Genomic DNA, 14,224 nt, shown 5'->3' with positions numbered 1-14,224 from the left:
CACCTACACGCATGAATAGACAGTCTGCCCTTGCTGCCGGTGGTCCTTACTTAAGGGAAACTTGCCATATGGCAACTTGCTCTTAAGGGCCCTTATTACTTGCGGTGCAAGTTGCCCTTGCACCTAAAATATGCCACGCACTGCTGTCCATTGAGAAACCCGCACAGCTGAGCATGAACCTTGAGGACGATGGTGCAGGCATAATTCAGACTGTCTAGAGGGGTGTAGTGCATCCACCCTTTTTATTTCTTTGCACTGGGGCAGAGCTGAAAGGGTGTTTTTTTTTATGCGATAGCATTAGTGTTGTAGTCGCACCAAAACTCCCCTGATGTCTGGCGTCATGAAATTCGCTGATTGATCAAGAATGGTCACGTGACCTTGCAACGTCAGCACAATCTGCCCACTCTGGAAGGTGGTGATTAAACCAGTGATTGGTCGAGAGAGGTCACGTGACCTAGTAAAGTCACAACAGCCTGCCCACCGGGTTGTGAGCAACCTATTTTCTAGATAGCGTTAAAGTTCACATCAGGAGCAACCCGGGGCCGTTTATGGGCTCAGCATAGCAGATACCTGCTACTGCAGCTCATGGATATTACAAAAATAGTGGCTTTATTGAACTCCTCCTAAATATTTTTTGTAAGCACATGCAATTTCCACCGTATATGTCGGGCACGGTTGACCATAAGTTGGATATACCGAACTCCCTTGTGCCAGGCGGTGCTTGCTTGGATTGCAGGCTTTGTCGCACTACAAGAATGACTGATGGTGGTGTGGCAAGCATTCGGTTTAGGCTCGCGCATTTATCTCGTGCTCGCCAGCAGTGCCACGAAATATAGAGCAGCGTGGAGGGTTTTAAGCCAGGCGTGTTTCAACAAGCATTAAGCCTCTCGCATCTGTGACAGCCCCTTTGGAAGCAGCGGTAGGAACTGTTGAAGCCTTGCAGTGTCCACCCTGCCCTTATGCCAGTTGTCACGGAGTTAGTGAAAGTGGTGGTAGCTTCACTATGGCTTACTGCTTTCCATGTGAGATGGCTGTAATGCGGGGAATTCACCTTGGCTGCCCTTTAAGGGGGGGACACGGTGCAAAAAACGACAATTTTGGGCCAAAAAGTCGATTTTTGGATTATCCTCGTTTTTGATTCCCGGACTAATAAAGCAGCTCTCGGCAAAATTTTATTCACGGGCGTGCTCTAGAAACGCAGAAATTCTCGTTTATTGAAAGGTCGGCGGCGCCCACGCGTTGTTCCGGGTCGAGCAAAATGGCCCACAATCGCCATTTTCAAAGTGCGTGCGCGGAGCGTCGATTAGGCATAGCGAGCAGCGAGTACCCTTGGGAGAAGCGTCATTTCTTCCTCTTTCCAGCGAGCGTGCGCGCTTCCATTGAGAGTAGAGCAAAATGTCAGCGAAGTTAAAAAAAGCAAACGCAAAAATCTGAAAACGGCAAGCCCTGATTGGCTAGCAAACTGAAACTTGAGCTGTGATTGGCGCAGACGCAGCACGTGACGCTTTAAATCTCGTTTCGCGCTATGCGAGGCCTCTCTTTGTCAGACCACACTTGATCGCTCCCGCACTGAATCTTGTCTCTCTGCTCCTCTGGTTTCTTCAAACATATATTTTTGATGGAAGAATGCCAGCTATGAAGTTCGCGTCGCGGAACAGCTTCGGTAAACAAAGCCGCTTCACGAAAGCGAGAGGCCGAGCCAGCAAAGGCTGACCGAGAGCGCTGGAATGACCGATATCGCCTATCTCCATTCCATCGCCGGGGACCGAAGCATCTTACTCAAGCCCCGATGACGAGGATATGCTGACTGCATTTGAAAGGAAGGCCGAGCTCCTTCAAGAATGCGACGACCGCGACGGCTCAACTGAACGTGCGACGCCCAACGTCAACCCCAAGTGCAGACTGGCTACCGTTTTGTCGATGATCGGTGCGCTGTTGTGTCCCATGTGCAGCGAGCAGTCGCTTGATTTAACAGAAAGTGGTGCAGGCCTGAGTTGCCTTCTCTTCACTGACTAAATGCGCTGCTCTTGTGTGCATTTCTGACAAATTATTACATTGCATTTCGTCTGTATGAATTATTTTGCAATTTTTTTGTGAATATGGCGGTTGACAGACAACAGCTGCAGAGAAACTGATGCAAATACACTTGGAAGTTGCAACAGAAGCTGCTGCGACAAATGTGCAACATAATGCTATCGCATTCCACTCTTAACGTAACTAAAGTGTCCCCATAGTTCTTTGTAACGAGGACCTTGTGGTTAAACGTGTGTTAGTGCGATTAATCTCATAACTTTATGGTCGCTGGAACAAAGAAAATATCTGGATGTTTTTCTAAGGCCGGGAGCAGTTGATGCACAGGGTAGCATTCCATTCTCTCTACAGCAGTTGATTGGAGGTGAGGGCATTTGTAACAAAGGATAGAGCCTCTCTGTTCGGTGATGTCCATACCATCTTGTGGAGGGCATCCATGAGCTGTTTGCAGGCACCTTTATTCAGGGATAGAAGAAAGAAAAATGATGGCGCATCATGTGTGCAGTGCAACAATGCATCTGTGGGTACTGCACTGAGTGCCTGACAGGCGAGGAACATGTGGCCAGAAGTCTTGCCAGGTATCAAACCCTGGAAACGTGCTGTGCAGGGTGACAACGAGACTGTGGACCGGGAAACGTGCCTGCGGCTGTACCGGCGGTTGCTGCACAAGTTCCAGAGCGGCCGCTGGTCGCACCATATGCCCACCCTGGCCAGGTCCCTAAACAGGGCCATTGCCCAGTACGCCCAGCCTCTGTATCGTCCCGTGTGGCGCAACATGGCTGCCTACGAGCATGAGGAGTGGCAGGCTGTGACTAACGGTGCGTGTGTCTATGTGCCGGCAGCTTGCCCACTTGCCTCGTTATACTATATATTCATGTGTGCATCCCTTCGTGTGTCCTTGTACCTTGTGGCACATAATTGCCCAGCACCTGTCTGTTGCCTTCTACTTTAGATTCTTGGTGATTGTGATTTGCTTTATCAAGCACCCGATCTGCTTGACGTGGCTCTTTTATCCCTTCAAAATTAGTTTCAATAACGGAAAATGTCTGGTAGTTCAAATGCCGGGTGCATGTATGGTGCCCGATGTTTTGTACAGTCTTTGTCAAAACTCTTTGAGCCACAGGGTTTGCTTTTGAGTTCTATACAGTGGAACCCCGATTATGCATCCTCCGTTTATGTGACAACCTGCATTTTACGACAAATTGGTGCAGGCTCGGAGAATTCCCCACGGGAATAATGTATTAAAAGCCTCGATTATATGACAGTCATGCCCGACCTGCTTCGGATGACAACCGGTGGGAACAGTCCAGAATGAGCGACAATGGCGGAGCACTTTATTGGCAGATGCCCCGCCAACCCAGTTGGTTCCAGACTGGAATCAAGATGGAGACATGCGCATGACAGCCTGTAATGACAGTTCTGCCAGTGGTTTAGGCTCCGACTCCGTGCGTGCTATCTGCAGCTGTTGGTGCCAGCTAGTTCGCCTGGCCCATTTTTCTGCCGCTTCACTGACAAAGGCGTTAGGAAAATCAGTTGTACATACATACCAGCATGAAGTTAATGTGCAGGCGGTTACAAGATTAGAAATTTTTGTAATCCTCGGCTGCTAGTTTGACAGCACTTTCCACTGCGGCTTCAGTGAGGAGCACATTGAGTGCAACAACACCGAGCAAGTCAGGAGCGAGCGTCACGCTGTCACCAGGCGGACCGCTTCTTGCTGCAGAAGGTGCACCACTGGCGCATTCGCGTTGCAGGCGAACATCGTGTTTTCGTTTCTCATTTTTCTTTTATGATATGAATTCCTAGTACAGGCACAGCTCCCACGAGATGACAGCGGATTTAGATTAAGTCCGACCAGAAAGACATGTCGCTGGCATGGTCGTGCTATGCACTGCAAATGTCTTTGTAGTGTCGGAGCAGAATTCGTGAAATCTGGCTTCTCTTCTGATATTTATTCAAACTTTGATAAATTAAGCGACATTACGTTTTTATGCACCAAGTAGCATAAACCATGACAAAGTTTGTTTTCTGTTAGCCGTGCGCTCGGTTGAGCTCTCAACGATAATTTGCGCGGACCTTGGCAGCGCGCCAAGCTGCTGCCACCGCCTATAACATTTGTTTTTTTTTTATATATATATTTTGAGGAGAGCTCCTGCAGAGGGGTGGAGGGAGAGGGAGGGGGGGCGCTCAGCGAACTTGGCAGAGTGCCAAGACATTGCGCACTCTAAGCTAAAGCTTAAACATTCGCATTAGACACTCGTCACTGTCCTGTTTTTAACCTAGCTGTAATAAACGCGCGCCTGACCTTCAGGGCAGGTGTCCAGCAGGTTCGCGTTATCTCGCCGCTGGCTAGCACAAAATTGACGGATCTCGTCAAACTGTCTAACTGAAAGATGCTTAACACTAGCGGCACGAACGCGTCTGACTGCATGCGTTTGTTGATGACGGAAGGACTGACAGAGATATATGAAATCGCGACCCTTCCAAAAAAAATCTGTTGGAAACTTTTTTTTTTTTTCCCGCGTAATGAGCCCTCCCCCCAAACTGATGTCAACTTTTCTGGGAAAAAAGTTGGTCCATTACAGGAGTAAATACGGTAAATACTAGTTAATTTGAGCCCTGTTAATTCAGAAATATGGATAAGTACTGTCGGCGCGGCCCCAGCCAACGCCCATGAAAGGCTATGACTTCAGACGGCCCTACAAATTACGTGCGAAAAGCTTTTTTTTCCTTTGCGAGTGTGGTTCATTCTTCCACCCATCAGTCACCAACGGAACCACGCGGTCAGCTACCATCATGATGCCGGCTTTTAGCATTGTTCCCTGCAAAAGGCTGTTGCTGCTATTGCACATTCCAGTGACTGAGTGGCAGTAGACTGCGTCTGCCCCAATCGCCCATGGCACGATGAGGAGAACATAGTGAAAACGAAGCTGGCACAACCGGACAAGCGCTGGCACTCTGCCAAGTTCGCTCCCCCCCCACTATGATAGAGCTAACATCTTGGCACACATAGCATCTTGGCACACTGCCAAGAAATGCGTTGTGGACCATGGGGGTGCTAAACTTTTTTCTTTGAAATTCTTAGGCAAAAATTGGGGTTGGGTTCATTATGCGAGTGGGTTGGTCAAGCGAGTAAGTACGCTACATAGTTCTTGTAAGTTTTTTTGAGACCATTCGATAATTCGAACATCGGATAATTCAAACTTTTTTCCTGGTCCTGTGAAGTTCGAATTAACGAGCTTTTACTGTAACTTAAAAACTTACAGTTACTACAACAGACATTTTTAATTCTACTGTTTGGCACCTGATGGCCTACTGATGGACAACTACACGATTCAAGGGATGTGTTGAGAACGATTGACTGGGTGCCATTTCATTAAGTTGAATACCCTCTTTCCTTTGCAGTTCTGCATGACGTGCACAACCTGGAGAGGTCTCCAGGGGACCCCAAGATCGAGCAAATGGACACCGTGCCGTTCTTCGAGGAGTTCTTGTGCACGAGTGTGCTGGGAGTGCCCGCGAACTTTCAGCCCGGCACAAGCCACCAGCTCCCCCTGCTGGCACCATGTGAGGTGCGTGCTGGTCTGGCAGACCTCGCATGTGTGTCATCTGCATTTTGCAGCCTTTTTTTATTTTACGGCATTTTACTGCATTTCACATGCTACAACCAGAACGAAAATAGGGATACGCAAGGTTGCTTTATGTTCGCATAGGTCACCCATGATTTGAACGCGACTTACCAACTCGCCCAAGTGACAGAAACGCTACACGAAATGTGTTGATGATGTTATGAACAACGTGCTTTCAGATGCAGTTCAATATTTCGCACGTTTTGATTAGAAGTAACAGTTTTGCTTCTACCGCGGCAACAGCTCCCACGTGACCCCACGTCGCACGCAGTCTCGGCACTCCCCATTGGTCAGTTCAGAGCGAACACACCAACGCAGCGACTGAATACCAGCTGGAGAGAACTCGATCGCAAGCCGTCTGTGGCTAGACCAACGGCCCTCCTCAATCGAAGGCCGACAAAATTTGCAGTGTCGCGGGCGAAAATCGCATGCATGTGAAACGGTTCTTTGAGGGGTCAGTGCAAGCAGAAAGGGCGACCACCGTCTGTCAGTAGCCATAGCAGGTGGCTACCTGCCCACCGGCTACGAATAAGCTCAGTAAAATACCTCGGATATAACGAACCTTAGTATGCCTCATTGGACATAATGATCTTTTGTGCGTTAATATAATGAGCTATCATATGTTACTTCGGATATAACAAGTTTTCGTATCTGAACCTCAGATGTAAAGAATCGTGTGTACCACCTCGGATACTACGAACTATGTTTCTGGACCTCGAATGTAACAAACTTATTGTATTGACTTCAGTTGTAATGAACGTTTGACTTTGACGCAATTAAACAGTCTAGTAAGTATCAGCTAGGAGGTTTTATAGTGAAAGCTGAATTTCAAAAGCATAGCAAAGTTGCGCTGTGGGCCATTTGGTGATTCATTCAAAAAGTTCCTTGTTGTGGCAACACTGAGGAGACAAAGGAAGTAATGCAGTACAGGCAGTGCTTGCATCTGTACACTCGAGCGTGCTTATGATGAACACCGCTGTGTTGTGCACTTCGTTTATTGTAGCTCGATGTTTGCAGTAAGTGGGCTGGTTACAGTATAGATGGCAAACTGCGTGGTTCGCTGTCTGTGCAGTATTCCTGGCCAAGTTTCGATGCCGGTTGGCATGCTTCACACTGCACTGCAATGCAAGCACTGCAATGCTTTGCAAACATTGCAGTGCTTGCATTGTCACACAATGGAAGGCCACTTTTAACTGCGGGGCATACATATATGAGCCAGATGCAATAACTGCATCTGCGATGCTTAGGTTTTGTCAGGGTGCTGTCTTTGCTGAGTGCTAACGAGTGACAGCCGGGAGATCACACAGACACTGCATGCGGGTGCAGTGGCAATGGTGGTGACCAACTTTCGTGCTCGGAAAATGCTCCACACGGTCCAAGCTGGACTTATGGTTCATTGTGAGTGGTGCAGCGTGGAACAGATGGACAAAAGTAGAAGATGGCACAGGTGAGCACTGATTCGCAAGAGATGTTTTTATTGAGAACAGCGCACATTTTGTACATCAGTCATGTGACACTAAAGAGCTGAGCGCACTTGCACATAGGACATTCAAACCCCGCTGTAGCGAGAATGGCTAGTCCACTTCCGTGATTAATGGAAACAGGTTTGGGGGCACCTCTTCTTCTTCCTGGGGTCACTGTACAATACCCCCTCACTTGGATGCTCAAGATGGGAGTGGCTGGCCCCCTGCGCTGCATGCACTGGGCGAGATGCCACTGTCCCATCTGACTTGATGTGGTACATGTAAACAGTGGTGTGTCGCCTCCGCAAGATACGCTAGAAAATACGATGCGATGCGCCACTGTCGTATTCATGTTAGCATGGCTAGAGATAACTCAAAAGGGAAAGTCCCTGCCACTGCCGTCAATTGGCCTTCAGCTTTCGGGGAGTGAGGTTGCGGTGCAATGGAGTCTTTATGGTCCAAGTTGAATCACTCACATCTACATTGTCAGGTGTGACAGCAAAGCGTGGCCAGAGGCGGCGGTTCATTGCCCACGAAGTATGTGGCCATCGCAACGCAGCGAAACTCTCGAAGCGAGCTGCTGCAGCGAAACAACGTTCACCCCTCAAGCCCCCGACAACAACTCCGCGACAAATATAAATGCTCTTGCATTTGCACATCACAAGAATTGCTTAGGTGCCCCCATAATGTTTTTTTCTAACTGAACGAATATTTGTATTTAATTCGTATTCGAAAATTTTAATATTCGCACACCCCTAAAAGTAAAGTTTATGGGTCAGTGGGGAGTATTTGTTGGTGCTCTCCTTGAACTTCTGTCCTTTTATTTACAGTCCACATATGTAGGCTGGTGTGGCAAAGTTTATTTTCGAAAAAGGGGTATACTATGAAATGTATGTATTGTATTGCCAGTACTAAGCATTATTTTCCCAGGTCAATCGGACAAAGCTATTAGTAAGCATATCAATGGACTGGCGATGCATATCTTGTAGATAGTTTTTTTCGTGTTGGTTGAAAAAGACAACTTCAGCGAGTGAATAGCTGACAGCTTGAATCTCTTTTGGGAATGTTGAAAGGGATTGTCCTTCATGTTAAAGTGCATGTTCTAGAAGTGCTCCAGTTTTTAGGTCTTAAGCTGTCTCTCAGAAATGACCGCTTATGTTGGATGTATTGAGCAATGTCCCAGAAACCGGTGTTACTACAGTAGAACCCCACTAAGTAGACTCTGTTATAGATAGTCAAGGGAAGCTGCGGTCCCGTTTCGCCTTCCATAGATGACTGCACATTTTTTAAAAGATTTTTTTCGAATGGCTATAGTAAAATGGCTATAGTAAATGGCTCGAAAATGGCTATAGTAAAAAAGAGCATCTGGCCATGGCGATGTACTTCCCGCAGAATGATGAATTCACGGCACGCGCTAAGGCTAGAATCGAGAAGTAAATAGATACCGAATACACTCTTTGAGGTGGCTTCACCACTGTGCCGGAGGAATTTTCGAAGACATTGAGGCCGTCAGCACAGCATGCAGCGCGCACGGAATTACTAAAGCTGGCTATGAATGTAGAAAGAAGGCTGCGAGGGTCGCTGAGAAAGGAAAGCCAGTAAAAGCACAGTGAGGGGTACCAAAGGGAAGAAAATTGCGTGCATTTGCAGCACGATAGCATGAAGCACGGGGCCGCATAAGCAGTTTTGTCGCACGCGTTTCTCCACTATTGTCTCTTTAGTGACACTGAATCCACTGAAGATGATGCTGTTATCATGGAAAGTTTTGGTTTTCACGTGGAATCGAACTGTCTTTATTTTCGTATCCACTTCGTATTCGTGTATATGCAGTACTTTCACAAGATGTAGATGATGTCAAAAATGTGATAACACGTGATAACTGATAATAAATAATTATCACATAAAGGGATGATAAGAGTAGGATGTAAGGTATTTTTGAGTTTTTGTTTTATAAAGCAGCACTTCATGCTTAGTAAGCAGCCATAGAGCATAGTCAGAGCGATGCCCTGACCAGCAACTGACATACAGTCCACGACCAATTTTTCAGACTCTCTAGGGAGCGCGAAAACGACCGAAAAATCAGGCAGTCCGGAAAATCAAATGTCTCCAAAAAAAATCTCAAACTTATTACCAATATGCCGGAGGAAGGGGTCGTTTGTATTGCACACATTCTAAAGTTCCTCATGACTAACTTTCGCTGCACAAAGTTTGCACGAACCACGGGCAGCGACCGCTTTCATGAACACGGCCTGGCTGTGCTGCCCGTGGCATGTTGTTGATGAACGCACAGGTTGGGACAAATTCTAAACGGGAAAGCGAACATGCCGCTACGGAAATTGAGCTGCGCCCGCAGTACAGTTGGCCCAGAACGAGAATGCGAAGATGGCGAAACAGTAAGAACTGAAAAACGGCCAAAGCTAGGGCTCCACCAGCGTTGGCCTTTGATATTAGGTCTAGCGACTAGAGCCAAAATCGGCATCGTATCCAGCCATATGCGCTCTGAGGTGGCTTGCGTTTAATGGGAGGCGTCTTGCCTGTCATCTTGCCTGTTGTTTACGGTTTTACGGTAGAAAAGTCAGGATTGCGGTGCGTTTTGCCGCGGGTACGCTGACCTCACTTTGAAATGCACCATCATTTCCTCCAGCGCTCGCCGTCTCCGTGAAGCCGTACGCCTCCCATGAGCTTCGCTGCTACCTCTTTCCGTATTCGGGAGGAAAGACTCGGCACAGATGAGTTCCGCAAACTCTGTCTACTGTTCAAGTTCCTGCACCAGAAGACATTTAAGAACAGTAAGAATTCAAAACCACGCGGGCGCAATGTACTGACTCGCACAGAATTTCAGCATCTCAAGTTAAGAGGCTCCCTTTAAGCTTGAACTTAGTTTTGCTTGATCAAGTTTTTGATCTCTCCTGCAGTTTGAATTAATGAAGTTCCACTGTATGCATTATATGGCGGTTTGGGTATTGGCGGCGAGTGCGAACAAGGTCCAAAATATCGAGCAGTCAGTTCCGGTGTGTCTGAAATTTCAGGTGCTCTTATACATTGGCTCTGTGGGCTATGTCGCGGTGCCGCGAAAAAGTCGAAATAATCAAGCATGTCCGAAAAATCAGGCGCCTGAATTTTCGGTCGTCGACTTTAGTAAAGATCCTGGTATAGTAAAAGATTTTTGCTAGTCTGAGCTACTTTACTATAGAGGGCTTCAACTGCACTCGTCTGGACAACCCAAAATGATGAAAAACGAAATTGCAGTCTCTTCAAGAGCTTTCGCTCCAGCCTACAGAGTTCCTGTAACTATCATTTTCCTGATAGTGTGCAGTTACAGGTTGCAGGCTCAAAACCACAGGATTTCCAGATTGTGTTATCTTGACAACTGGCAAGAACCTTTCATGGTTTTTAAAGACAGGTTTTGTGAATCCAAAAATAGGTAAGGTAGATAAGAAAGTAGCTGTTAATAGATAAGAGATAAGAAAGTAGCTGAAAGAATAGCACAGATTTTAAAAATATGGTGAGATGATTTGAGGTTGGTGATGTTTTCTCTGCGCTTTATAAGTTGAGTGGGCTCTGCTGTGCAGTTAGGAAACGTAATGAGAGGGTGATTAACTTGAGCCCGTTCAAAGGTCCAATTTCGCATAGGTCAAGGCTTGTGGATTGTGCGTACACAGCAGTTTATGAGCTCTCACTGTCATGCAAGAAAGTATGTATAGGGATACATTAACATTTTTCTGTGCGTACCTGATTTCCCACTCGGATTCAAGCTATTCACGTTCAAAAGGTCACTGCCATGGTTTCTGGCAAGGGGACAAGAAAAAGTGCCGCTTTTTGTTACCAACAAAAATATTTCGTTTTGCCACCAGGATTAAACAAGAACACTTATGGAAGAATTTTTCATCTGGAAGAGACAACTACAGTGTGTAGCTTTCTTTATTGCTTGATGATAAAGAGGTTTCATTTCTTGATGATTCATGATTATGACTTTGGGGTGGGGGGGTAAAATGAGGGAGAAAGAGCTCGTTTTTGACAGGGACTCATTGCGTGGCAGATGAATTGTTAAAGATATACTTCTTGAAAGTGCTTTGTGCAAGTGCTCTAGGTTCTTCAGTGGCACATGACTCTGATGTATAAAATTAGTGTTCTTTTCAATAACTCAATAAAATAAAAAATACGGTATTTCTGAGTCAGTGCTTGCCCCTGTCATCTTCTACTTTCGTCTTTTGTGTGTTTTGTGCTGCACCACCCACAGTGAGCCAACTTGCCCAGCCATCCACCCTTCTTTAATTTTAGCTAGAGTAAATCTTTGGGCCAGATAAGGTGCAGGGGCCCATGGTGAGGTTAACACGGATGGCCGCAGTGCAAGTGAAAGGGCCTTTCTGGAAACCTCGTAAGCAGTGCATGTCCTTGGTATTTCCTTGCATGTCCTTGGCATGTCCTTTACCTTTACCTTTCTCCTTGAGGCAAAGCCGCCTGTCTGCTTTTGTCCAGGAGCCATGGATTCACACAGATTTCATGAAGTAGGCGCTTCAGTTTTTTCAGCTTGTAACATTTAATCTGGCTTCCAAGAAATCCGTGATCAGTGGATGTGGTTCAGGCAATGGCTCGCCCGGCTGACAAGCACACTCCAGTGTATAGTATTACATTGAATCTCTTTCCATAGTTCTGTTCAAGCACGTTAAGGTTTCTCTTTTTATGACCTGCCATGAGAAGACTCACACGGTCCCATGATTAGAGGAGAAGGGCGGTATTAGTCGATATCCCGTGAGTGTGTCCTTCCTCCGAACATGATGTCATTTCCCGCCGCAGGCGTTCAAAGTGGCATTGCATACCAGTAATGGACGTTCTTTTTTTTTTGTGCCTTCTTTGTATAACCCATGCCCTTTTCACAATCTTTGTGCGAAAAATGATAGCGGTATCTACTCGTGCAGGACTGCATTGAAGACCCTGCTGCAGCATGCCGAGGCTTGCAAATTGCTGGTGTTCGTCTTCACTGTAGCTGAAGTTCATATCAGCGGATGTTTGTTTCATCTGAGATTTGGTGTCATAGCCCTATACTCTGTTTCATACATAGCAGGCAGCGCTGCGGAGGCTGTGGAAGTAATGCGTCTGTGAAGCCATATTGCTCTGCCCTGTATCATTTGTCCTTCTTGAAACCTAGGTGAGTTTTTTGACGACAACAAAGAGCGGTATAAACGAAGTGGCATCACTGAAAATTATGTTCAGAGCTGTGAGAAGCTCAGTACCCCGAACCTCTGGCTATAATTTTCATTGAGTGTGACTGAATTTTTAGGCGCTGATGGAGTAAGGGCGAATCACCCTACCAGCTGTGTATCAGACCACCAAGGACATTCTTACTTCTCAAAGTCTTAATGAGTTAGAGGATGCAAATGTGGCAAGAGGTAAAGTGAAGTCAACGATATTGCTGTTTACGCACATACTGACATCTGTCGCAATGAGTATGTTTGTATCTACCTTGGTTCTAGGCCGAACTACTTCTTTGGCGCGGACCTGGCCTGTGCGAACAGGCACGCTAGCTTTGGCAGCGTTACCTGCTATGTATGAAACGGAGTAATATAGTACATTGTGACAGTCGCATCATCTTTTTTCATGTTTGGAAAGCGTTTCTAAACATATTCTAAACATTTTGAAAGAAGTGGTGACACAATTTGCACTCCAGGTCTTGGGAGGATATAGATAATGCTGGCCTTCTGGAAAAAAAATGAAAAAAAAAATCCTTTCCATTTTTACAAGCTCTGTTTTTACTGGTGCAGAAGTGAGCAGATGGTGCTGGAATCTTGTGTGCTTACATGCTAACCGTTTCTTTACGCTGATGCTTTCTTGTTTTATTTTCACTTGTTTATTACTGACCTCAGATGAGTATCCTGGTTTATTGCAGACAACCATGGCAACTTTTGGACGACTTGTAGACCGTTTTGCGGACGGAGACGTTGAAAAATGCTGGTCGTTCCTGCTAGACTTCGAGTCGTTTCCAGAACTTTCTGCGGCTCTTGATGCTGTGAACGTTGAAAGCATTCGGTGCACTGATTGCACTTCCAGGGCTCTTTTAGAGGATGAGCTTCCTTCTGTGGCCAGCAGGGAGTTAGCACTGTACTTGGATCAGCTGGCATGCCGTCGGTGTGTACTGCTGCGAGAAACCCGACGCAACTATGATGTACTGCGCAGTCGCTTCCTCTCATACTTTTTTTGGCCGCTGCTCTTGGACGAGCAGAATGTAGCTGAAACTGTGATGCTGCCACCTGAGACTCGTTCAAAAGGTCGCAAGGTTCGCCGTGTCCGGCATAAACAGAAGAAGCCGTGGGTAAAGGAGGCATGGGCACAGCGCAGGCGACAAGCCGCACAAGCAGCAGCTGCCGCAGAGTCTCAAGGAGGGCAGGGGGACGCCAGTGGCGAAGAGGCCGTTGCTGAAGATAATGATGGTGAAGATGATGAAGCCATGCCAAGCACATCCCAAGGCGAGGGTTCTGACGGTAACATGGCTGTTGATGAAGGCACTGGTGACGAAACAACACCAGGCACATCCCAGTGAGAGGGCTCTAACGAGAACATGGCAGTTAATGAAGACTGTGGGGATAGAGCCGTGCCACACATATCCTGGGGGTAGGGCCCTTGAGCAGAGGCACAACTTCAGTGCTTCATTCTGCAAGTTTTCGCCCGCAGAATATGCTAGCAGGGGCTGCATTTTTTTTTCAGCCACAAGGGCTGCATTTATCATTTGTTACCATTATTTTTTTCAGCCATTGCCACAGTTCTTTCATGTATATTATTCTCGTTTGTTCTGCCTGAACATGGGCGCAATATAAATAAAATGTTCTTTAATGACTTCGCTGTGAAGACTTCTTAAGTATTCATAGTAACTTTTGCTTACAACAGTGCGATCAAATGGGTATATATGATCCTGATCCCGATTGGGACTGAATTAGAAGCAGGTCTGGTGTTGCTTCACGACTGATTCTAGTTTTCTTACTGCAGGTATTAAATCCAAGCAGGACGGTAAGAAATATAAAAGTGTGTTGAGGTAAGCTTACAGGCTTGGTGCATTAATCAGAGAAAGCTGTTCTAGCTTTTGGTTTAGCCATCATTTAGGCCTGC

At 46.6% G+C, this 14,224-nt stretch overlaps 1 protein-coding gene across 2 annotated transcripts in view; it reads left to right on the top strand.

Annotated features, from left to right (window-relative positions):
* The window catches only part of LOC144111028 (uncharacterized), a 51,561-nt gene extending 37,603 nt beyond the window's left edge, over positions 1-13,958 (top strand). Inside the window, exons 10-12 of one of the 2 annotated variants that reach the window (XR_013309970.1) lie at positions 2,639-2,849; positions 5,437-8,153; positions 8,197-9,231. Coding sequence is in view for 1 of the 2 variants with exons in the window: in XM_077644116.1 (XP_077500242.1) it covers positions 2,639-2,849; positions 5,437-5,603; positions 13,011-13,661 (1,029 nt within the window). In the remaining variant the exon portion in view is untranslated. Of the gene's footprint in view, positions 1-2,638; positions 2,850-5,436; positions 8,154-8,196; positions 9,232-13,010 lie in introns of those variants that run through there. The other variant, XM_077644116.1, reaches the window with a different exon arrangement.
* The last annotated feature ends 266 nt before the right edge of the window (positions 13,959-14,224 follow it).

Source organism: Amblyomma americanum, chromosome 11 (assembly GCF_052857255.1).
Source record: "Amblyomma americanum isolate KBUSLIRL-KWMA chromosome 11, ASM5285725v1, whole genome shotgun sequence".
NCBI classification, from domain to species: domain Eukaryota; kingdom Metazoa; phylum Arthropoda; class Arachnida; order Ixodida; family Ixodidae; genus Amblyomma; species Amblyomma americanum.
This window is presented reverse-complemented; position numbering and strand designations above follow the sequence as displayed.